General features: G+C 40.6%; 1 protein-coding gene across 1 annotated transcript; it reads right to left on the minus strand.

The window, feature by feature from the left end:
- Positions 1 to 4,093: 4,093 nt before the first annotated feature.
- map1b (microtubule-associated protein 1B) lies at positions 4,094 to 23,808 on the minus strand. The gene is made up of 7 exons (XM_034123261.1): positions 23,446 to 23,808; positions 21,446 to 21,547; positions 14,114 to 14,196; positions 12,830 to 12,970; positions 7,375 to 12,517; positions 7,054 to 7,292; positions 4,094 to 6,310 (listed from the first exon to the last, which is right to left on the minus strand). Exons 1-7 carry the CDS (start codon positions 23,627 to 23,629, stop codon positions 6,155 to 6,157), a joined length of 6,048 nt encoding a protein of 2,015 aa, XP_033979152.1. The 5' UTR covers positions 23,630 to 23,808; the 3' UTR covers positions 4,094 to 6,154.
- Between the last annotated feature and the right edge of the window lie 1,245 nt (positions 23,809 to 25,053).

Here is a 25,053-nt window from a genome sequence, read left to right on the forward strand (position 1 = left end):
AGCTATAGTTTTAATGACTTTGTATACTGCAGGGTAGCTTGTGAATTTACTCCAGGTGGAACTAAAGTCTGATTTAAGTGTTGATTATATTTCACATCATTAATCCAGATCTGTAAAGTAACTAAAGGTATTAAATACATGTAATGGAGTAAAAGTACACCATTTACCTCTGAACTGTAGTAGAGTAGAAGTACAAAGTAGCATCAAAGTCAAGTCAAGTACAAATATTTCAAAATTGTACTTAAGTACAGTACTTGAATAAGTGTACTTATAGTAACTTCCCACATCTGAAATCAGATATGACTTCAAGTCATGTGATAATAATTCTTAGTATTTGATCCTTCAACTTGGCCTCAGGAAATGCAAGGACTTCACAGTTTTGGCAACAAGTTTTGGAGAAAGCAAATCGGAGGCTTAAAAAGAGACAGGGAGGTGCATTTTCATCATCTTCATCATCTAGCATGCAAGAAGTGTAAATAGAGGACAGTGAAGGAGACACTGAGGAGGACCACGCTTCGTGTGGGGTGAGTACCAAACGCTGTCTCCTGGTACTCATATGAGTAACTCACTAAAAAGGTTATGTGCACCCCTGCTTATACTCTTTTACACAAACCTCTCTTCGTGTTTCTGCTATGACATGTTTAAAGTTTTGTTTTATTTTTTATTTCATGACCAAAGGGGTTCTTCTTTTAACCTACAGGTGGTGCTGTTGTACTTTACTGTAAACATGTCTGAGGAGTTTGCTGCTGTCAGGAAATGTGGGACTATTGGCCTTCTTTTAACAGGTTGTCAGTTGCAATACACAACAATATGTATTATTATTTTAGTGATATCGTTTTGCATTTATTTTTCTCTACTACTTTCCACTTCTGAATAGAATAGATGCTACACTGCATTTTTTTCAGCACCTATCGCAAAGTAAAATGTTGTCTAATCAAAAATAATAATAATTCTACACATTTTCATTGAGAATATACCCCCACATCTTCCAGACTCACATCTTATTTAAACAGAATTGCATTTGTACCTCATCTCCCATTTAGTATGGGAGTCTGAGACGCCAAACCCTGCCACCACTGTACCCATTGACCTGCAGCATTACATAAGCAAGGACCTACTGTACATCCTTATGGAAGAGTTCAGTTGCATTTTCAATGTGATGCAGGGGTCACACATTTGCCTTTTTCTTGAAATACTTTTGCAAATTCAAGGACTATAATATTATAAGCACAAAAGCTACAGCATAGTTGTTAGCAATGAAAATCTTAAGTCCCAGTCCCCTCAAACAGTACAACATACAGTATGATAAAGATATAAAAAGAAAATAAATACATAAAATAGTGCAAATGACATAATAGTGCAAGAAAAATAAGATGAAACAGAATGTAAAATAAACACTGTACAGTAGATAAACTTCCTGTATTTTGTATGATATATAAATATGTAGACTATAGCCGATGTGTGCTATAAACATAAGCAAGTGAAGAGACAGAGTTTAGGAGCTCAACAGATTCTATTTATTCATTCATCTTTTGTTAGTTGTAAATTCTTACCCAGTTGTTCAAATGTGCACCATGAATTTGTTAATATCATCATATAATCTTATGGTATTTATTTAGAACTCTGTGGAAACATATTTGCTAAACCTGCAGCCATTTGGAGAATATTCATTACAATTATCATGGTGTTTCTTAAAGGTACTCCTAAGATCTCAGCAGAGACAAAATAGGGCTGGGACAGGGAGTTCCCTGCTGTTGCCCTGGCAACAAGATCTCAGCCCATCCTGTTGAGATTGCCTGCTGAGCCAATCAGAAACAAGGCCTTTGATAATTTATGGCATCCTGCAAGGTGTATGTGTCTCTGCGGGTTTCTCTCTTTCTCTATATGTATATTTTGCATTATTAAAAAAAAAAGGTTTATCAAACATAACGTTTATCTAAAGCTACAGGTTTAGGGTTTAGTGGGATGACAGCTCCTGCATTGCTGTAATAATGTATTTAATCAACGGGGAAATATAGCACTGTGTGTAGGGGAGGTTTATTTTAGCACTTGCAGACAGACAGTAGCTCTTTCATCTCCTTCGATTTATCCCTGCGTGCACTTCCCTTTGGTTTTGGAAAGTGCCCGGGGATGTCCCATCATCATTAATAAATGTCCCTGCTGAAACAGTTTCGGCATAGAAAAAAAAGGAAAAAACAGCTGCTAGTGATTCCTGTGTCAGACACTGTCCTTGGAATACAATTTAATAGGTTAGCTTCAATATAGCAAGATTTTCAACGTAGCATACATTTACATGCATGTTTATTCACTCAATTATAGCCTGGGACTGCATGTTGGTTTTGGGAAGGGAGGCACTCTCATTTCCATAACTTGTATATGGTAATGTAATACTATATGGAAGGGAATCTAAAAGCTTTCCACTTACTGGTGTGCAGCCATCACCACTCTGTGGGGGTGTATAAGTCACCAGACATGTGGCTTTGTGATGCAACACTGTACAGGAAATGGATATTGGATTGAGTAGAAATGTCCTCTCATCCTGCTCTGCTTTTCTTAATTAGTCTGTCACTTTTGTCTCTAGGGAATCTGATCTAAAAGGGCCTTCAGTTTGCTCCATACTGGAGCAGCTAAAAGTGTTAAAAATTGATGGATTATTTTTCTCAAGACATGTTTCATGTTCTGCATATCTTAATATATTATAAAGATCGGTTCATTTGATAGTTCACATTAATTTATTATATTTTCTTCACTCTGCTTTGCATTGTAAATTGGCTGGGGTTAGCATGGTCTTAAGTTGAAGCTAGTGCTGATTACAGCCAGTTTACATGTTCTCCCATTGCAGGTGTTCTCCTGATATCTACATAAAAGGATATGCACATTAAGTATGTTGTAAGATTTGTACTCAAGTGTTTTCCACAGGTGCTGAGTTCTGGCTGCCCACTGTTCCTAAATAGTTATGATAATTGCATCCTAGCTTTTGTCTGCACCAAATTGTGTGGCAATCAATCAAATAGTTGTCAAGCTGTATCATTAAAAGCCAACAATGTTATTTTGCTGGTGTTGCTATACATTTTTTCAGTGGCTCACAAGAGTTTGTAGGATGCATAATTGACCATGAATGTCTGTGCAAAATGTTATCACAATCCATAGTTGAGTTATTTAAGTCCAGTGGACTGACCACCCGACACAACTTCATGTCAGAAAATGTAACATGCCAAGCCAGGCGAATAGCTTCACTTACAGAGGAAAACAGTGTCAAAACACTCACAGACAGCTCTTTCCTCGTAGCTTAGCCACAGCTAAGTCTCGTAGGATAAATCCCTCTGAGGGAACATACAAGCCAATCTATTCTGTCTGACTCTCAAGGACGCTAAGACAGACGACTTCCTCCCTGGATGTTGCTTATAGCCAATCACCTGTGTGCACATGACCTTTACTTGACAGACGGGCAATGTTGTGTTATTTATCTTCACGACGGAGGAGTTTGTTGTAAATGTTGTGGTGAAATGATCCATACATTTAGTCTGTACTGAAATATCTCAATACATTAAGCTATGACATTCTGTAAGAACGTTAATGAAGAAGATGACAACAACTACCTTATGTTTTGAGTCAAATACCTCAACAATTGTTGGATGCAGCGCATTTATTATAATTTGACGATCACCTGACTTTAAATCTAGTGACAGTGTCATGTTTTTTTACGGAATTTGTATCTAATTCTTTGGTTTAGGTCCAAATACCTGTACAACAGATGATATCGACTTGATATCGGCAAAATGTTGTGTATTTAGCAAATGTTAGCATGCTAACACGCTAAACTAAGATGGGAAACATGGTGTACTTTTTACGTGCTTAACATCAGCGCTAACATGAATTAGCATTTAGCTCAAAGCACCACTGTACATGCTCACGTACATAGCTGCTAGCATGGGAATTATGGAATTATGAGATATATTTGAATGGAAGCATTACTGGTTTCTGTGAGATTTGGACATGATATTTTTTAAATATAACACAAGAATAAACACACTTTGTAATATCACACAACTTAAAGCCTTTAAAAGGATTAAGTAAGACAAATAAATCCATATTTTTTCACAACAGATTTTATTGTGGTTGTTTTTGAATGTTTGTTCTTTAGTAGTGGTTCCTCTTACATCAGATTCGCCATAAGGGTAGAGGAAATATTGCACACAAACATCAGAAAGCACCGAGGAATACTTTCACTTGAAACTAATTGCTAGAAGTTACATATGAGTTTGGGAAAAGGGCAGAGAGGATGCAAGATCACAAGACAAATTTACCACACAGCTGCAGACAGACATAGTAAAGTTCTCCCGAGAGAAAGATAAGGAGTAAAAGGCAGAGAGAAAGACAGGGAGTGAAGAGATAGAAGAAAGAGGATAGAGAAATGTCAGTCCGGTTTGTATGTTTGTTGTTGGTTATGGTGTTGGTTTAAGGTTCCCCTGCAGGAAAACTGATCTATAGTGGTATTATGAACACCTGACATTTCAGAAATATTTAGTGATCAACTAAAGCCTGTAATGATTGAGTTGTTAAATGTTTCTCCAGAAGGTGGCCAGTCAAAGTTCACCTGTGGCCTCCGTACTGTTAGTTTTGTTTTGTCATGTATGTGTTTAAAGTGTCTTTGTTTTACATACTTTCATTTAAAACACCTAAGTCACTCACTCTCGCCTCTGTGTGCGGCCCCTTTCAAAACTACACCTCTACTCTAAGCTGTTATCCTTTCATCCCGGCTAAAGAGCACACTCTTTTGTCTCAAGAATTATTCAACCTGAAGATCCACTGTACTAAACCCGAAATCATGTTGTATATTCCTACAGTGCACATTTGTAAGCCATTTGAGTTAATGTAGTATACAATGTCATCGCACAACTTGCAAAAATTATAAAATGCTCCTTACATGTATTTATGTAGCTTAGCCCTGTTGTTGTTAATGCAAGTCTGAGCAAAATCTCCATGGACAAAAAATAACAAATTCTAACGCATCATGCATGTCTTCCAACCACTCCATCGGCCACAAAGCTATTTATAATTATAGTACAATGCTTTAGAAAAACAAGACATTTAAGGTCTATGAAAATATCCTGCCTCACCAGCTTTACAATGGGAAAAGGCTAGCTCCCCCATTGCTCAACGATTACATGAAAAAACAGAAGGATAATAAATAAGTTCAGATTTTCTCTTCGTGAAATAACTTAAAATATGTAAATAAAACAGACAATCTGAAATAAAAGGCCTTACACGACAAAAGGCAAGGGAGAGCATTCTGAAGCAGCTTCCTGTTGTGCAGTGTAAAAGGCTATCTGGACAATCAAGCATAATACATTAGAAATAATACATTAATATTCATACATCAGCAGCAACATAAAGCAGATTTTAAGACATGCATTTTAAATCAAATACTACCCGGCCCACTTTAAAAACACAAGGTTTCAAAATGGTAGGGGGCACTTTGTATCCCCCGTGATGAATATGAAGTCAGACATCATATTAATGCTAATCAGTGTTGAGTATCCTTTCAAGTTATTTCATCCACCATCATTCGACTATGTAACCGTTTAACAGTAGTTTTTGGGATTGACCTCTGGTGTGAAGAGCTAGCGGCCCACTATTCTGCGAGTTGTACCATTTCTTATACATTCATCTTGACTCCCTAAGGCAATAACAGAAAACATTTTCTTTTATCCTTTGGTGTGGATAACAGCCATTATCCAAGAATATATCATTATGCAGGGATGTTTTTTCTATTGACATCCGTCTATTTGATCTAGGGATGCAGAAGAAACCCAATACATCCACAACAACATCAGAGTTACTTGTTAGAGTTGGCATAAATGGACAATCATGGCTTTGTTGGTTTCTAATTTCCTCCCGGCACCATCGAATTATACCTACAAATCAGATGAAATGTCTTACTTTATATAGAAAGCATTGTCCCTTGCATGAAGCCCCTCAAAGCTAATTTGTTTCAGTGTTAGTTCTCATTGTACATATTTATTTTCTCAGGGTTTAGTAGTAGCTTTTGAGCATATAAGTGTTTAATTGTAAGTTTCAGTGCTACATGTTTTGTTCCTCAAAGAATGATGCCTCTCATTGTCAGTAGACCTCCTGATCTCCAAGATAGAGCCTACATCTCTATCTTGCATGCGGGGAAGGACTCGTCCTGCATGACGACAGTGCTACTGCTGGCCAGCACCATGATGTTGAGCTCCTGCTGCTTGTCGTGGGTCTCCTGGTACCACTCCCTCATCACATCAGTGTCATGGGTTGGAATCAGAGTGACCTGACACGAGAGAAGAAGGTCTCTTAGCTCAGAGCATTCAGACAATTCATGTATCATCCTTCAACTAAAAAATATATTTCCCTCTTATGATGTTTGCAAGTAGAATTCCGTATTATATTATTACTAGCAAGGCTTTAACAGCAACATTGAACTATGGGAAGAAATGTATGGGTCAATGACCTATTGTTATTTTCAATAGGCCAATTTTATAATATAAGAAGTAAGAATATTTATTTATGTATTGTGTGCAGATATGTTCACATTAAACATTTTATATAAGGTATATCTATATTTCTTTATTTGGATTAGTCCTTTAAAAGTGTCACTTCTGACCATGATTTATTCTAAAAATTAATAATTTCCCTAACATGCTTAGCATTTTTACTAGTTAGTAAATGTCATAATGTGTCATAATTTGATTGTAAACAAAAAACCTATTTGAGGCTGGTTAATTAGATCCATTTGTTTTTTTCATTGAGCCCTGCTTTGTACTACATGCAAATACTAAATGCAAACTTGATGAACAGAGGACCAAAGTTCATTTATAAATAATTGCAAAATATGTTCAAACCTAACAACTCTATTGAATATTGTCTTTACATAAATTCAATCCCTTCTTGCACCCTAACATGTGGGCAGTGGCATTACTGAAATTGACTTTAAAATATCTTAAATTGCTCCCCACAATTGTAACTTTAGTCTAGTTAGTTTTACAATATCTCATTAATTATATAAATACTCACCTGCAAATTGTTTCCCCACTGAGCCTTTCCTTCCAGCAGAGCATCAAGGACTGACCTACTGGGCTCATGAGCAGTGGGATCATTGCCACTGACCACATAGTAAGAGGAGCGCACCCGCTTAAAGAACTCAGCATCCACATTCTTGGCATTGCAGTGATTAGGGATGTAAACCAAATCCATGTACATGGGAGGACAGTTGGGCAGAGCTGCCCCACCTGATACCTTTCCACTGCCAGTACCTGAAAGAAGCAAACATATACCTTAAATACAAGCAAAACAGATATGTGATATAATTGATGCTAATGAGTAAATAGTACTCACCTGATGTGGCACTTTTTACACCTCTGGATGCCGAGGTATTGGTTGCATTTTTAGCGTCCTTCCCTTCTCCGACACTCTTCTTTGGAGAGGCAGTCTTGGTGTCCTTTACTTTTGATAGAGTAGTCTTCCTGGCAGGTGAGGAAGACTTCTTGATCAGCTTTTTCTTCTTGGGATTCTCTCCTCCATCTGTATTAGCATTGTGGAGGTTTTCTTCAGCCTTGAGGGCGTCTGGGTCCACCATGCAGACATCATGGTGGCCTGAAGATGGAGCGGAGTCCTTCAGTGCCACCGGAGGAGGATCTGCATGCCGATAAGTCAGCGTTCTGTCAGTAGGCAGAGTCTCAGAGTCATCTTCAGAGTCAATGTTAGCATCTGCTGTGATGGAGGGGCACTCCTCGGTCCCTGGTGGAACATCTGAGTCTGTCTGGGAGGGGGCGGATTCACTGATGGATGTGGGAGGGGTCTCCTCACACTGCTTCACGGAAAGCTTACCTCCTGGAGGTGGAGGCCCTCCTGCTGACTTGGTCAGAAGCTTCTCCTCCTCCATGGCGTTTTCTGCATTAATGAAGTATTCCATAGGGCTAGGGTTGATGAAAGATGGGGACAGTTCTGTCTTAGGGTGACGATACTCACATGAAGTGACTAGGCATAGGTCGACATCTGTCTTAGATGGAGCAAAGGGGCTCTTCTTAATAGAGTCTGGATCTCTGGAGCCACAGGCCGAATTGTAATGACATGGATCGGAGGAGAGAGGTAGATATGATGGACAGGGGACTTTAGGGCTCACAGGGGATTTTGCCTCAGGTGTTGAATCCTCACATTTAAAGGGATTAGTCTCCTTTGCAGGGGAAAAGGTATCTTCTTTTGAATAGCTAAAAGTCGATGAGGGGAAAGCAGCTTTGGGAGGTGAGGGTGACTTGTCATATTTCTGCTGTGTGTCAGATGTATTAGTTATGCTCTCTGCAGATGGTGAAATGGGGCTGTAGCTGCCTTTAGCCGAGGGACTTCCCAGCACTGGGGATGGCTCATTGGAATGGGGAGAGTGGGTGAGAGAAGATGCCTTTGTGGTGACGGGAGACTTATCCGTCTGCTCAGGTGCCGCATGTAGCATCTCTGTCATCTGGCAAGGGGTTGTAACAGAGGGAGTGGACTGAGATGCATCTGATGGGGTTGCAGAAGTGGCAAGGATTGAATAACTCTCTTCAAAAAGAAAAGGCTTCTCTGCTGCAGAATTACGGTTTTCAGATGGTCTTTCATCTGTTCCATCCGAAGGGCTATAGTCGACCTCAGTAGGGCCATTCTCTGTAGCACGTGAAGTGCCCCCAGCAGATAGATGCTCTGGAGATTGCTTACTAAAGTCCAGGGCTAAGGAGTGGTCAGAGGAATCCTGGCCAAACTCTATTGACATGGTGGAGTGCTCTGGGGATTTTGCATCCTGTGTTCTGCTTTTCATCTTTGGTGAGATGTCTGGGGAGATAGACATGGGCCTTGGGCTATCTTCCTTGGTTGGAGATCCCTCAGCTTCTTGAAAGGCGGTTGGAGTCTGAACCACGGAGACAGAGAAAGAGTCATCCACTTCTGTTGAGTGAGGAGATCCTACCTCCGCATGAAGGGAAGGAGAGCCTGTGGTGGGTTCTGGCAAAGAGCTGGTGGCCAGCGAGGCGGTGGATGCTGAAGCTAAATGTGAAAATGTATCTTCTGCTACCACCTCCTCCAGAGGAGTTTCGGACTTGTCTGATGTGGTACCCTCTGAAATTGACATTTTACTCTCGTCTTTAAAAGCTGTAAAAGGACTGGTGTCTGATTCCTGTTTGGACATTGGTGCTGAAGACAGGATTGAATCTCCAGTTTTCTGGAAGTCTGACTTCTCCATCTTTGTTGGGGAATCTGGTTCAGTTGGAGGTGGGCTTTTTGAGGAGGACATTACCTTCTCTACAGCGGAGAACCTTTCTGGTTCAGGGGTACTTCTATTGGAAGACTCCTCTTTATCACTTGTGACCTCCACAATGACTGGACCCTGTGCTTTATCCTCTGACATAGGTGGTATAGCTCCGGCTTTTTCATCTACTGGGGACTGAAAGTAAGGTGTGTGACCAGAGGACTGAGGTGAGTTAGCTCCTTCCAAGATCTTGTACTCTGGGCTAATGAAGGGATCAACTGGTGCTGCTGGAGACCCTGCCATGGTGGTGGACAGCTCAATTGGAGAAGCAAACACTGATGGAGAATCAAAATGGTCCTTGCGGTCCACTGAGGGAGAACGTACAAGAGGTGATGTGGTGGAAGTTGAACTCAGTCTAGTGGAGTCTGTGTCACATGACTCTTTAGCTGTTGCAAACCCTAACCCTGCGGTGAGAAACCCTTTATTGAATTTATCCTCTTCTAGAGGTGAAGGGGGAGATATTGTGGAAGCTGAGTGGTTGTAGTCATGGCCTTCTGTTGGATCACTGTGAGAGTGATCTGACAATGGCAAACCCTGAAGTGGAGAGGGCTTCTTCCTATCGAACTCCCCAGATGCTGATTTACCAAACCTGCCAAAGTCCTGTGAAGGAGACTCATCATTGAGGTTTTCGTCGCTTGCAATGTCCTTAGGAGTTGACATATCATCCATTGGAGTAGGCACACTAGAGATCTCAATAGTGGACTGAGTAAGGCCAGAGCTGACCGTGTAATCTTCAGGGGGCTCATCTCTGTTCTCGTCATCCGAGGTTGTGGAGCTCTCAAAGCCAACCGGAAACATTTCTTCATGGATAGATGCAGCTGGAGAAACAGGTGAGGATACTTTGGGTGATGCTGAAAGGAACTGATACGGTTTCTCGGTCTGTCTCTCACTGATGTGAAGACTTTCCTCATTTGTATAAGTTACATCATCGTCATCATCTTTAACACTATCCACTTGTTTAACTGCATCCTTTCCGTCTTGGTGTTCATCTTCACTGGGAGTACGCTTCTCTTTATTTGGTTCCCCTCTTTGTGGTTCATAAACTTCTTCCATCTCTTCCTTCTCTTCGTAATCCCCTCCCTCTGATGTCTCCTCCATTACAGTGCCTTCGTCTTCAAACTTCTCACTTACACTGCCAATGAGTTTCCCCTTAACAACTTGTTCTTCTGGAGTCTCCTCGTTGTCTCCTTCAACCTCTGTTGTCGTTATACCCTCATCCAAAGACTCCAACGCCTCAGGTGACTCTTTGTTCTGCATGATTTCTTCACGGTGGATCATCACAGCCTCTTCTTCCTCGATGTGTTGCACAGTTGCATCGTCCTCCACAAGCTCTTCAGCTTTCAGCTCCTCAAAGTCCTTAGTGAGGTCCTCTGGTGTTGACATCAGAGATCTTACTACTTCTGGATCCTCCGCAACAGCAGCTGCACTCACTGCAAGTGTGCCACTTTCCCCTTTGGCATCCTTCTTTGTCACCTTTGGCTTTCCTTTGTCTTTTAGTTTGGATGGTGTTCCTGTATCTTTCTTTGAAGCCTCTTTTTTCAGGGGCTTTGGTTTTGGTGTTGGGCTCTTTTCCCCCCCCGCAGCGGATGATTTCTTGATGTCTTTAACTGGCCTTTTGACATCTTTCTTCAAGTCTTTCTTTTCTTCCTTCTTCTCCTTCATAGGCGAGTCTCTTCTGATATCCTTTTTGATAACCTTCTTTGCCTCCTCTTTCTTGACTTTTTCATCCTTCTTCACTTCATGTTTGGGTGTGTCATCTTTCTTTGCTACTTCTTTCTTAACTTCTTTTTTCTTTTCCACAGACACTTTGGTCTCCTTTTTCACAACCTTTTCCACCTTGGGTTTTATTTCAGACTTCTTTTTCTCTGGAGTTTCATTTTGGGCCGTTTGCTCTGCCTTTGCCTTTGATTCTTTCTCGGGTGCCTTTGCCTTTTTCAGCGGGGCTTTTTCTTTTTTCTCAGTCTTCTGTGAGATTTTCTCATGAGAAGATTCTGCATCTGTCTTTGCCTTTTCCGGCGCTTCCTCCTTTGCATCCTTCCTGATGCTTCTGCTTGGTGATGGCCTTGGGGTAGATTTGAGGCTCTCTTTGCTGTCTGTTCTGTGTTTCATCTTAGCTTGCTTTAGTGTTGGTGTTGACGGCATATTAGAAGACATCGCTTTCTGAGTGACAACCGGCTGCTTCAGAAAGTCCAAGTGCTTCAGTTTTTCTAAACCTTCAAAGACATGATGCTGGGTGGTATTTCCAGGAAAGAGAACACGCACAACCTTATCTGAGGGATTTGCGGGATGCCACACAATGAGCGAAGAGATTGAAGTCAAGTAAGAGACGGGGAACTCGGATTCTTTTCCATTTGGCAGCAGAATGGAGGCGGTGTCTTTTTCACTCCCTGTCCACTGCTTCATAAAGTGCTGCATCTCCTTGCTGTTCTTTGATGGATTAAGCACATACATCTCAAGTTTCCCAACGCCCATTTTCTGAAAAAGTATCAGGGGTTCTATAGTGTTTCCAACAGGCCTCTGCAAAGGCTCTAACCTCAAATTCAGCTTGGTGAGGAACTGCTGAGTGAAGGCTGCCTCCTCAAAGCTCCTTCGCACTCTGTAATTCGGGTCCGGGTTGTCCAGGTTTTCAGGAAGATTCACAAACACAATACCAATATCTGGAGAGATCATGTTCTTCACCCAGTCGCTGTTAGCTGTGGAACCCTGTGACTGCTCCTCTTCCTGCTCTGCAACCTTCCTCTGCAGCATGCTATTGATGCCTGGCAGGTTGTCGTCACCAACGTGGGTCATGAGGATGGAGTCCACCCGGTCCAGATGCCTCACCAACTTCCAGAAGCACGACTTCCTGTCCGAGCCACCATTAATGAGCATGTTGAAGCCGTTGACGGCAAAGAGGGCAGAGTCACCGTTTCCGGCAGGGAAAATGTAACAGCATGGTTTGGAGAGTTTGAGGAATCCACCTGAGGTTGGTGGTTCTAACATTTCAAAAGGAGTCGGGATCTCTACGGATTCAGATAAATACTCTGTGAACTCTGAGAGGCCCTCCATTTCAGGGAGTATGAGAGTCGAGTTTAGTTTCATGTGAATGAAGTCCTGCAAGTTGTGTTTGTCCAGGTTGGAGTTTTTCCACTCCCCTTGTTGAGGGCAGGAGAGTGTGAGGTTGGCTTTGTTTGCCGGGTGAATGGTGCTGAGCAATTCACCAATCTGTTCAGGAAAGAAATGAAGGGACTATGAGTGAGTAACTTTGAATAAGTCCATAATGAAATGAACAGTGCTTTGCTATCAGTTTTAGTACGTGTATATGTATGTCAAGTTTTAAGACTATAATGCAATGCTTGAATTAGAGCTTTTAGGGATGGCAAATACCATGCATTTGTTGGAAGGGTTTGACTGAACATTCTTTTGTTCTCATTATAGACCCTGACATCTTTCACTAATGTAAAACCAGGCAACAAAGGTCTGCACATGGGGCAATGTCATAGTTCTCATAAAAAACTCATCATCATGTTTGCTCACCTCTTGGTCGGTGAATATGTCTATGAAGTTGAAGAAAGAGAAAGCTCCAGACTGAAGGATTAACTCTCCACTGTTTTCAGAGCATTGCCCAGAGAGAACCAGAAGCTTGTGTCTAGCAGTGTCTGAGACCATCAAACGAGCCTAGAGAGTAAATGGACAATAAGTCAAAGAAACATTGAGACAAACATGTATGACACTTGATGTAAACTGCTTGATAGTACACAACAGTGGCGAACCGTGTCTATCACAACTGGACCTTCTGTAGACACACACACACCCGCCGCCGGAAAGAATACGCCCATTGGCTACAAATCAATATATGATTGGTTGATCAAACTGTCAATCCTAAGGTACGCTCTCATTCAGTGCAACGGCCAGGGCATCAACGTAACACTGTAATATTACAGATCAACAACACAGATACGATTCTCATTTATTCATTTTATATACATTTTATTACATTTGATTTATATAATTAAATCGATTTTTTGTTTGTTTTATCTGAGTGTTCCAGGGTATTCTCTGAATACCTTGAAGGCCCTGACGGTTCGCCACTGGTACACAATCATATATAGTACTTATTGGCTACAGAGATGGGGACTACAAAGCTTTGCGGCTGCAGCAAACAGCCTAATGATTTAGTCTGTTTGAAACCTCACCAGTTTTTGCGTCAATCAAATCCATTAGCTAATTAGCTGACTCGTTCACTCTGCTCATTTTCCTTTCATCCCTCTAAGTCTTGCCTCTCCCTGATGGTCTTTTATTTTTTCTTGTTCAGCAACATCAGCTGTTCTGGCCGCTGGTCAGACCCTGCTGTGCTTTGAGATATTATTAATGCACAGTTTGACTGCAGACATGGCTGGGGGGTGGAGGCGACGCTGAAGCAGTGTCACAAGAGAAAAATCATGTGTCATCTGTACTGCTGACCCTTCTATGTCTTTCTTTCGGTCAAAATGTAACAACAACTTTTCTGCAAAAACAAAAGAGGTAAAAGGCTGCACTTTATTCTAACAGTAAACAAGACATGAGGGTAGTCTCTTGAGCTCCTAATTGCTCCTATCTTTTTGTATTCCCACAAATTGCACCGCGTAGCACTTCACATGGAGGGATAATTAGCCAAAAGTGGGGGACAGCTGAGGCTGGATAATAATCCTTTTCAAGCTGTAATTGCTATGTAGCTGTGTATTCATTTAAAGCATGTGTGACTCATACCTCCTTGATTGCAAATACAAAGTTAAAGAATAAGAAATAATAGATTGCCAACACCATTTTATCTCACTTTACCTCGGTGCTGACTGCTTCATCTGAAGGGTTGATGAGCACCACTGTCTCCAGTATATTACTCTTATGGTGAAGAATTCTCTGTCCTGTGAAACAAAGTAGAAAAGTTGTTGAAAATATCAATTTAATATCACATAAGAGGAAGGAAACTATTACATCTTGCCATTTCAAGCTGGAATGAGGATTTATTCGCTTAGAAAAATGACTCAACTGATTGATTTTAAAACAACTTGGTGACTCATTTTCCTGACAATCAATTTATAAATGAATCAAACAATTGTTTCAACTCGATACTTGACTTCGGACAAACAATACAGACATGACATAATGATTATTGGATAAAGACCACATAATTGTTTGTTCTCTGTGTATATTATGAGGACTGGATATGCTTTATACTTCCAATAAGTAACATTTCCCCTCATATGACAGAGCTGTTACACAGAAGATGAACAATGGGGTGTGACAGGCTCATAATCAATCATCCAAAACCCAGCATGATTGATTATGATAATGACTTTGTTCCCAGTGTGTGAGTGTCTGTGTGTGTATAAGGGGGTTTCCTCTGGTCCAGGGGGTCTAGCGTTATTATTCACCCGATCACTCAATCAATCTGTCTTTATCTCTTCCCCTTGTTATCTAATTTATTTTCCTTTACATTAATCAATACATTCCCCTTGAGCCACCTGACTGAAAACCTGTTTTCTTGTTCATTTGGATACATTTCCACTGGTAAAAACAAAGAAATAGTCTGCCACTCATATTCTGCAAATAACACAAACTAAAAATATGCTCTCTGTGGGGTCCAGAGGGCAGCGAGGTGTTGAATATTATCTTAAAATTCAGAGGATAGGGTGTGCCTCGTCTCCAGAGACATGAATCTGGCTGCTGGGCCGATTCCTCCATATATATTTCATACTGCAGATTCTCATTATGGAGCACATAGCCATTAACCTTGCCTCCTGCTCTCAGAGGACTGTCTCTCCATATGGAAGAACTCTTTCAATCACTGCTGTTAATACTGGGCTGGCTGCTATCTAGTACATGCCATTATCTTATAATACTCTCCGGAGTTCAGTTAATGTTGAAATAATAGCTCTTCCCCAACTTGTCAACCCTTGAGTAGTTATTGCACTTCGTTTGCTTTATGGAGTAAGTTGTCTGGAGGGAATAATATTCCTAGTGCGACTTTAAATTTGAGCTTTAATATATTCAGTATCATGGCAGATTTTTAAATTACAAAAAAGACATCACGTTTTTCTCTGGCAGTAGTGTTTTATTTGCAGATGTTTTGTTAAAGACTATTTTTAAATGAATAACATGGTTGTGGTTAAATCCAAAATTAAACTAAGACATTTGTTTTGCTTTGACGGAGTGATGGGGGCTATAGTTTTAATGCTTTGATTTCAAACTTTTCTCAAGCCTTTGAAATATTGTGATTACTCGCAAGTCCCAATACCAAAAGAGTCTTGTCTTCATTTTTGGTCCTTTTTTGTGAATTTGTATTAACAATTTGAAGCAGAGATTAGTATCAGTCTTATCCCACCATCATCAAATTCCTGAGAAAGCAGCTTGGCTCAGCTTGGCTCAGCTTGGCTCAGCTTGGCTCAGCTTGGCTCAGCTTGGTTCTGAAGAGGCAGCAGTCTTAAACTGATGACAAGAGCTCCTCCTTTAAAACAAGAGACTGAGGAAACGTTTTTTTAAAGTCGTCTGTGAGACGGGAGAACAATTGATCCTGGAAACCGTACCTCCTGTCATGCTACTATAAACAAACCATCGCTAATGTAATAGAAAAGCTTTTTCTTTGTTGTCTCTCGGTGGGTCACGCCCTGCTTGCTGGGATGTTGTGTGATGAAGCAGAAATGGTCCGTACATGTAAAGGACTGGTGGAGCCGCCACCAGCACCATCACGCTGCCAAATTACCATCTAAGCCAACTCGTCAAAAAATGACACATGTGCACTGAGGCTTGGTGGACCCTGACAATTACCTTGTTCGATATAAAAATTCTTAATGCCCAATGCTTCTCTGTCTCAGCTGGAGGAGAGGTAATGTGACATGCATCACTAAGCATTCTCCTCCTGGCTGAATAGAAAGTGCAAGTCTGGTGTAGCCTGTATGTCTGCCACAGACTGAACCAGACACATCAATGTGGATGGCACCACACCAAAAATAGATCAGTGGAACAACTAAATGCAGTGTCTCCTTTTCGCAAAAAATACCTCAACATGTGAGAAATAAAAAGTAATCTCTTTAGGTGGATGGCCAGTATGTGTCAGCACCTTTCACCTTCCTGTCATTTTCTTTTCTACTGCAACAGAATAATTGACCAAGGTGACTTTCAGTGACAAAAATGGGGACCCCCTGAGCACAGTTTTCAATGTCACTGGTTCATTGTCCCCATATAACTGGATTAAAAAGGGAGCTGGTATATGTAATATGTCTGGGCACAGAGCTAATTAACTCCTACTGCTGTTTTTCCGGCTGGCTCACTGAGCAGTAATCATCTGCTTGGCAGTATTGATGCCTCTAAATAATGGTAAGCTTCTTTACAGCCGTTATCTTCAGGAATTAGCTTGTCAAGACAGGACACAAGCTAGGAGAAAGAGCAACAATTATTTGGTCTTCCCTCTACTTATTTCTTTCTTTCTTTGGGTTTAATAGACATCGAGGGAAAACAGGATCCTATGTGTGCAATATATCTGGAGGATCTTTATGGCTTAACAAATAGAGTGGTGCAGTGATGACGTTTCTTTGTATGCAGACCTGAAAGTAAGCATCGCCAGGGGGTTCCTTGGCAAAAAGCAATGGGATTTTTCTATTGGAGTTTTTATTATTGCAGAAAATATGCTCTATGGCAAACACACTTTTATGCAGGGCTGCCCCTGGCCCCACGCAAAGTTATGTGATGAGGTTCCTCTGACGGACGGGGGGGCGTGGGGTGCTAGTGGAGCACGCACATGAACTGCCACTGGTTCATTTGTTCCCACATATCAGCGGCGAAACTGTGGCGCTTAATTGCGCCGCATTTGCGCATCAGATGAGGCTCCCTCTGCAAGATGAGGCCCCATGCAGTCTGCGTGATCTGCGTGTAGGGAGGGGCGGCCCTACTTTTATGATACTAACACATTTTGTTCAGCATGATAATCTCAACACATTAACAGGCTTTTATAATAGTTGAAGCATAACCGCATCCAGAAGTTAAAAGCTAACGTTAGGCTATAAACAATCTGCATCACGGTCACATGACATCACGTCAACACTACTAAACTCAAGGCGGCTAATGTTCAATGTGATGACATTTAGTAGTGTCATTTAGCACTTTTTTTGAAACCATGGTTTAAAAGTAATTTTTGGGGAATTCATGAGTTTGCTATTTGCTTACTTTTTAATGTAGCAGAAAAAAACGTGAACATCTTGAAAGCCTGTGTTAACCAGACATCTAACCGAAAACTCACTTGAAAAACAAACAAAAAACGATGGTACATGAGTCTATGCTAAAATGTTGACTCATTTCCTGGTATAGGTCGCATCCTGGCACCACTCTATTCCTTTGTTAAAGTCAACACAATTCTTAATTACTATTGATCACAAGCGGCAATGTTTTCTTACAGTAGAAGAGTCTCGAGTGGATCTGTGGTTTAGAGAGAGCCTTTTAAGACTTCAGTGCAGTCTGCATTGAAGTACTGAGAAATCCATACATAACCAGAAGTATAATATCCAGAAGGGACACATTGGGGGTCTCCTGTCTTGCCCCTTCTTTCCTCCCTTCTCTTCCTCCCCACTGTGGGGTCCATACTTCCTGTACTCTACCGCGGTGTGATGGATGGCATATCATTTGTCAAGCAGACAGATAATTGCATTCTTCCCTCTCTGCCCGATACTACCTGCTGGTTTGTGTTTTCCTGCAAGCGCTGAGCCATAAACGATAAATGCACTACAAACTGAAGGTAAGATTTTATGCAACAAAGGTACAATTATATCTTACATAAAGCCAGAAGCTCAGTTTGAAAAAAATGCAATGTTGCATTATGGTTGGAATGAGCTGGACATTTGGAGAAATATACTTGTTCGCTTTCCTGGCAAGAGTTAACTGAGAAAATTGATACCATACTCGAATATCTTTCCAGTAAACATAAGGCTACAGCTAGCAGCTACATAGCTTAGCTTAGCATAAAGACTGTAAATAGCTAAATCAGCTAGCCTGCTAAGGGAACAAAATAAGCCATACCTATCTACCAGAAGCAATGACTTTCCTTATGATAAAGACTTTGGGAAGATCCAGCTCCTGGCCAAGAAATACTGCAACACGTGTCATTGTTTTTGTGTGGATTTAACAAACAAAATGTAAGTTCGTTGAATAGTAAGCTTTGGCGATGCTTATACTGTAGGTGAATTTGATACCGCTAAGATACAGTAAGCTCGATGCAGCTTCATACTGTATTTAGCTCATAGATACGAGAAAGGTGAAGTTTAAAAAAAGCAAATAACACATACCAAAATGTCAACATTTAGATTTAAGGGATGCTTATTTTGGATTTAACACAACGATATAAAGGCATGTTAAAAGTTAGAGTACAATTCCATGAAGGAAAAATATTATCTTTATGCATGGGAACTGCACCTCATAAACATAAAAGCCCTGGAAGTGTTTCTAGAAAGCTCTTGATAAAGCAGTTTCTGTATTAAAAGTTCAAAAGATAGTGAAAATCCTCCCCTAGAGATATAGACTTAGTAAAGACCCTAAGGCGTAGAATATAACAGAACCATATTATTCCAGTTTTACAGATTACTTCTCATAGCCTCGGCTTCATTCATTATCTGATCAGAGCTGCATTTCTGTTTCTATCTCACATCGAACTTCAGCCTATTCTTTCATCCATAACTAGGGTTGGGAACCGAAACTCGGTTCCAGATGAGAACCGATAAGAAAATGCCGGGTACCGGGTACCCATACAAAATACACAATTTCGGTTCTGTTTAACGGTTCCTAAACGCGGTAGACCCTGTATTCCACCGGCTCCCCCCGCCCTCCCGTAGACAGTTCACGAGCTCAGTCACTTCATAACACCAAAGATGGATCGCGGTAAACGCTCTACACTAAAAAAGAAAAAGACAAGGCACAGTGTAATGCCTGTTAATAGCTTGCCACAGGCATAGCTGAGTTAAAATAAAGCACAGCTATTGTGCAATACATTTGTATTGGATGTATATTTTTTATTTGTAAAAATGTCAGTTAAAGCTTAAAAGAATAAAGATATTTTTGTTATCTAAACGTTTGACCTCTTTCTTTTACAATCGAAACGGAGAATCGATAAGAACCGGAATCGATAAGCAGAACCGGAATCGGAATCGATACATTTCAAACGATACCCATCCCTACCTCACCCTCCTCCCTCCTTTACGCCCTTGTTTGCTTTTGTTTCTTCTTTCTCCTCACAGCCATTCCCCTCACCCTCTCTGTTCCCCAGCTCCTCTCTGTTCCCCTCCCTTTTTGATTTTCATGAACAGACACTTTCCACTGGGGATTCTGCACAGCTAATTACTCCCAAATCTCCTGCGCATCTAGGACTGGGTTGCAAGGCAACAGCAGACATGGAGGAAGAAGAAGAGAATGGAGGCTGGGTGAAGTCTCTTTGAATTATATCATATACAAATCTCCATGTTTCACCTCTCTCGCAACATATTGTATTACAACCCTGCAGCCCAATTCGGAGATTTGATAACACTGCATTCAAATACATCCTGATTAAAAGCAGCAGCAGCAGCAGTTATTGTTGGCGGGATCAATGTATCGTGAAGTCTAAAGACCTGCTGTTCCTATCCAATGTGGAGCCAAGCAGAGATTGAACTGCTGCTGAGCGTCAAGGCCATACTGCCCACTGACCGGCAGTCACATGTCCTGCAACACTGGATCCTCCATCTTCATAGAGCCGAGCCTCACCTTGCAACAAAGGCTGAGAGGGCGTGTCCTGGGGCAGGTCATAGAACCCTCTGCTTAGGGTACTGCATGGACTTTATAGATGAGGGTGTGATAGTGCAGACATGTGCAGCGTTGTGATACAAAGTACTTTTACTCAATTAAAGTGTTTTGAGGTAGTTGTCCTGTATTTGAGTATGTCAGTTATCTACTACTTCTTAACATTGTACCTAACATTTGACTATCTGTCTTACAGCTCTAGATACTTGTTACTTTACATTACAAAACAAATGCATCTTTAAAGTGCAGTTTTCATTATTCAGTCAAATACATCTCCTTCTTATGAAGTCATTTTAATCTGGTATTTGTGTTTTATTTTATCATAAGAAGTGTAAAGGATCTCATAATATTTGAACTTATTTAAAAAAGAAATCAGAGTATGAAAAATGATAATGCTTCAACATGCCACATGTGTCTCATTTCAGGACTAATAACATGTTTCTAGGGCATTATGTCAAAACTCAAGGCCCGGGGCCAAATCCGGCCCGTGGTAGATTTAATTTCGGCCCGCAGGATAATTTCTAATTACTATTAGATCTGGCCCGCCGGTATATTGCACGCACACCTTCACTCAATCCTGAGGATTTCCTCAGCTCAGAGCCTGACCCCAAACATTGATGAACTTGCACCCAAGATGAGATGCCAAGTATCTGGCTTTAACTAGCATCACAGAGCAGCACACTGAGTTTCAATGGATGTTTCCTTTTGCACTTTTTCTCTCACGACACCAGGGCATGTTTGGTTTTTTCTTTGAGGGAAAGAGTTTTTTTGAAGCTGTTGTTGGCCTGTGGAGAAATGTAATCATAAGAAATGACTCCGGAAAAGAAAATGAATGCAACTGATTATTTAATGTTTAATGTTGTTTTTATAGGCAATAATTTAAGCTTTGTTAGTTCCAGGTTTAATATGTTTAATAAGTTAATTTCAATAAGTTTTGCAATAAACATTGAACCAGTCCGGCCCTCGACTAGTACCGATTTTTTTATTTTGGCCCACTGTGTATTTGAGTTTGACACCCCTGTTCTAGGGTATGTAAATATGTAAAAAAAAGTTGACATTTTAAAACTGCACTGCAATATAAGGGTTGTAGGAATCTATTTTTTAAAAACAGAGCAACACGTAAAAATCTCTGAAATCAGGTGCTAAACCAATAGAAGTGTATTGTGTGCAGAGCTTTTTTGTGTTTTCATAGTATTTTTATATGATTTTAGACAGTAAAGTCATTAATTATTAAGTGACACAGACCGTATAATACGGTATAAAGTATGTTTCCTAGGCTTTGTTAATGCAATGGAAGCTGTTTTCAGATGGCTAGTGTTAAAAAATGAGTGAAAATGTCTGTCATTCACAGTTTACCTTTGACATCTGCAGAGAAACGAGCCGAGTGTCTGGAGACAAACAGCTTTAGCTCCTGGTCCAGGTTACAGTCAATGAGGTTGGTGTCCCATGAGCGGATCCCTGCAAGATAAACAGAGAGAGATCGACAAGAGATTAATAAAGATCAAAGAGGTGAAAGGGCGAGTGTGTGGAACACCGCGTGTTTCCCTGTCTAAAATCAATGCAAACAGCAGACAACACATTGAGAACTTGGCAACAGGTCTACCCAACGCGAAAGTCTGTCCCTCACCCCCACATCTATTCCACTGATTCTTTGCCCTCAGTTCATTGGAAAACCTTAGACTGAACAGACGATTTGGCATGAAAAAAGAAATCTATATTAGGAAATATCTATAGTACTTTTTCTGTTTAGCCATGGGCCTGGCGCATGATAGCATCCACAGAGCAGCTGAGTCATGGTGACATCATCCTCTCTGATCATCAGGCCGAGAAATTCATAATGAAGGCCTGTGTGAAGCTACAGGGTGATATGAACTGTAATGGAGACAAAAGGTCTTAAAAGTGTTTATCTGTGAGGTAAATGATGTACAAAGATGGACATACAGGTTATTCTATTCACAATATGACATGTTGAAAGGTTTTTATGAAAGTAGGCCTAAACTAAAAACCAAGGGTGTGGCAATATTATGAGATTAAAATGAGCAACAGTGACAAAGATGATAGAAAAGTGCCACATGTAAATACAAAATAGATTAAAAGTTTTAGCATGTATAAATATAATAATATATATTGTCAAGAATAAAAGACATGCAATTAAAGTGCTTGTAAATGTAATGCCACAGACACCATTTTAGATTGTGTGAATAAAATAAAATGTGTCATATAAATAACAAAAAACCTCAAGAACAGCCCCTGTAATGTTTTTGTTTCCAAGGTCAATTCTTTTAGTCTCGAAATGGTCTTTTGGTCCAAAAATCTGACAGTAATGGCCAATAAAAACTCAATTTAATTAACATAAAATAAAAATTAACTGTGACTCCCACTGCTTAAACTCTATTTAATGGGGGGTAATAACCAAAAGTAAACACTTATGATCATTTTATTGATTGCCAGATTCCCTCACATATAGGCTTAACTGCGCCATATTCCCCTCTTATTCTCCTCTCTGCCAGACACAAACAGAACTCTCTGGCCAGCAGACCAATACAGCAGCTGTGGCTTTTCTAAAAACGCCCTGCTTGGTTTGAAAATCTTTCCCTCTGGCTTTCCGTAGGGACCGCAGTGCGGACCGGGCCACGCCCACCAGCCGGCGAAAGATGAGAGAGCTGGATGCGGGGAGATGATGGGGAGATGCACTCAGGATAAAAATGGGAAATAATCTACTCTGCATACCAATCATCAAGTCAAAACACAATGCATTCAGCTTTTTAGCGAAGCTTATTCCCCACAATATCCCAACCAGAGAGAATAAAGCTACTGCTATCAAATCGTTTTCTCTTCCTGGCTGTAAAATGATGCCTGGGACTCTCAGGAAACAAAAGCCTGACGCACCTGATTAAGATGCTGCAGGAGAAAAACATATATAACGCAACTGCTGCACACTGGAGCCAAAGAAACACGATCCGCTGCATTATTTGACGCATAGTCCAGATCAAATGCTGAATCACTGGCTGCATTAGGATCTGGCCCACGTGTTTGGATGACAACAGTTGGGCCTACTGACAAAAATATGATAATCACCCTAAACTAAAGCTCTTAAACACAGTGGGGGGTTAGAAGTAAAGGGTTAAAATGTGAAGATTATTGTAAGGTTACTGGGAGGGGCTGATCAATATCCCCTATTATGCAGCATCACTTATAGATTAAATACCGTATACACATTTAATTGTTGTTATGCGTAATTGGCTCAGGCGTAATGCATCCAAACAGGTGCATGACTTTACAGCTATGAGACCAACTTCTAATCTATTACATCTGCTCAAGTTGTTATACAAATGCTTAGTTCAGCGCAGTCTTACCTCTCTCTATGTCCGCAATGGCACACTTCAGATGATCCTCCGTTATGATCTCCCCGATCACCACCAGCAGGTAAAATTTGCTGTCGTTGAAGTGCTGCGAGGGATTGGCGGATGTGGGAGACGTCCCGGTGCTGCTCTGACCGCCTAAAGTCTCCATTTCTGCGGATTGTACCAGGGTGGCCATCCTGTCCTCTCCACTGTCTCTCTCTCGCTATATCTCCCGTTTCTGCACTCAGCCTCCTCCCTTTACGCGCTACAGAGCCCCGGAGTCTCCAGACACACAGTAGAGCCTCGATAGGAGTGGCCCTACCTTTTTATACCAGCTGACATTGTGTCATGTTCAGTAACCGGGGAGAGGAGAGGGCGCCGGGGTTTTTCTTTTTTTTCGCACACTCACTGCACAGCTGATGTCATCCGCAACGAATCAAACGCGTCCGGAAGTCACCGAGGTCTGATGCCTGGTACTGTATTCATCTCTGCTGTACTGCTACTTGTTACTTTGTACAAACATAACTTAAGTGCAGTGGTGGAAAGTAACTTACCCAAGTGCTGTACTTGAGTAAAAACATTGACTTTACCCGAGTATTTTCATTTTATACTACGTTATACTTCTACTCTACTACATTTTTCGAAGCCAATTTTGTATTTTTTGCTGCAACACATTTATTTTTGATATTTAGTAACTTGTTACTTTGCAGATTTAGGTAAATACAACATATAAATCGATTCGACACACATTATTATATAGGTTAAGCTTAACAGCAGTGTATAAAGTAATTCAAATAAACCATTTACAAAGTACAACATTGAAGTGATGAACACATAAAACATCAACAATTTTAATACAATATATCTGTTAAATGTGCCTTAAAGCATAAAGAGTACTTTTACTTTGGTAGTTAAAGTATTTTTTTTATTTTTTTTATTTGTACAATTTTGAATGCAGAACCTGTACTTGTAACTAAGTCATTTTACGCTGTAGTATTGCTTCTTTTAATCAGTACGTCTTCCACCTCTGGTACAAATACAAATACATTTACAACTGTAAATAAAACTGTGTTTCTCAGCCGTAAAAACAATAATGAAATGCAGTTTTAACACTTTAACCCCTCCTCTTTTTAAGAAAGGACTTCATTTAAAAGGTTATTTTCTGGTTTTAAGAGGACTCAAGGGGTTTGTTGGCTCACTCTGCTCAGGAAACTGCTGTAGATGATGCAGGCTAATGGTTCTCTTTATTCTGTAAAGATTGAAACAAAATCTAGCTCTGTTAAGACCTTTTGTTAGATGAATATCACTTTAAATAAGACTTTTCTGCATTAATTCTGCAAGCAAAAACTGAAGGATGATTTCTGATATTTGTATATTTATGACATTTTATGAATACAATAATACTTAATGTAATCTTTCTCTATCTGTCGCTTACACAGAGAGGTGAGCATTCAGCAGATCTCAGGGGATTATTCTCTGCGTGTGAGGATTGCTTTGTTCTTAGAAGGTTGACACAAAGGTCAGAGGAGGGGTTAGGTTTATGATACTCAACTACTTTAATGCCACAGTTTTGCAGGCCTACATTCTATGCAATTTGCCAGGAAATATAGCAGGCAGTTG

The sequence above is a fragment of the Trematomus bernacchii genome, unplaced genomic scaffold (genome assembly GCF_902827165.1).
Source record: "Trematomus bernacchii unplaced genomic scaffold, fTreBer1.1, whole genome shotgun sequence".
Lineage (NCBI taxonomy): Eukaryota > Metazoa > Chordata > Actinopteri > Perciformes > Nototheniidae > Trematomus > Trematomus bernacchii.

Bases quoted from the DNA above. Each gene is read 5' to 3' on its own strand.
- map1b (XM_034123261.1), bottom strand. From the start codon at position 23,629: ATGGCCACCCTGGTACAATCCGCAGAAATGGAGACTTTAGGCGGTCAG. The intron at 21,548-23,445 runs GTAAGACTGCGC...TTTATCTTGCAG, and splicing joins CATTGCGGACATAGAGAGAG to GGATCCGCTCATGGGACACC. The intron at 7,293-7,374 runs GTGAGTACTATT...TGCTTCTTTCAG, and splicing joins TGTAAAAAGTGCCACATCAG to GTACTGGCAGTGGAAAGGTA.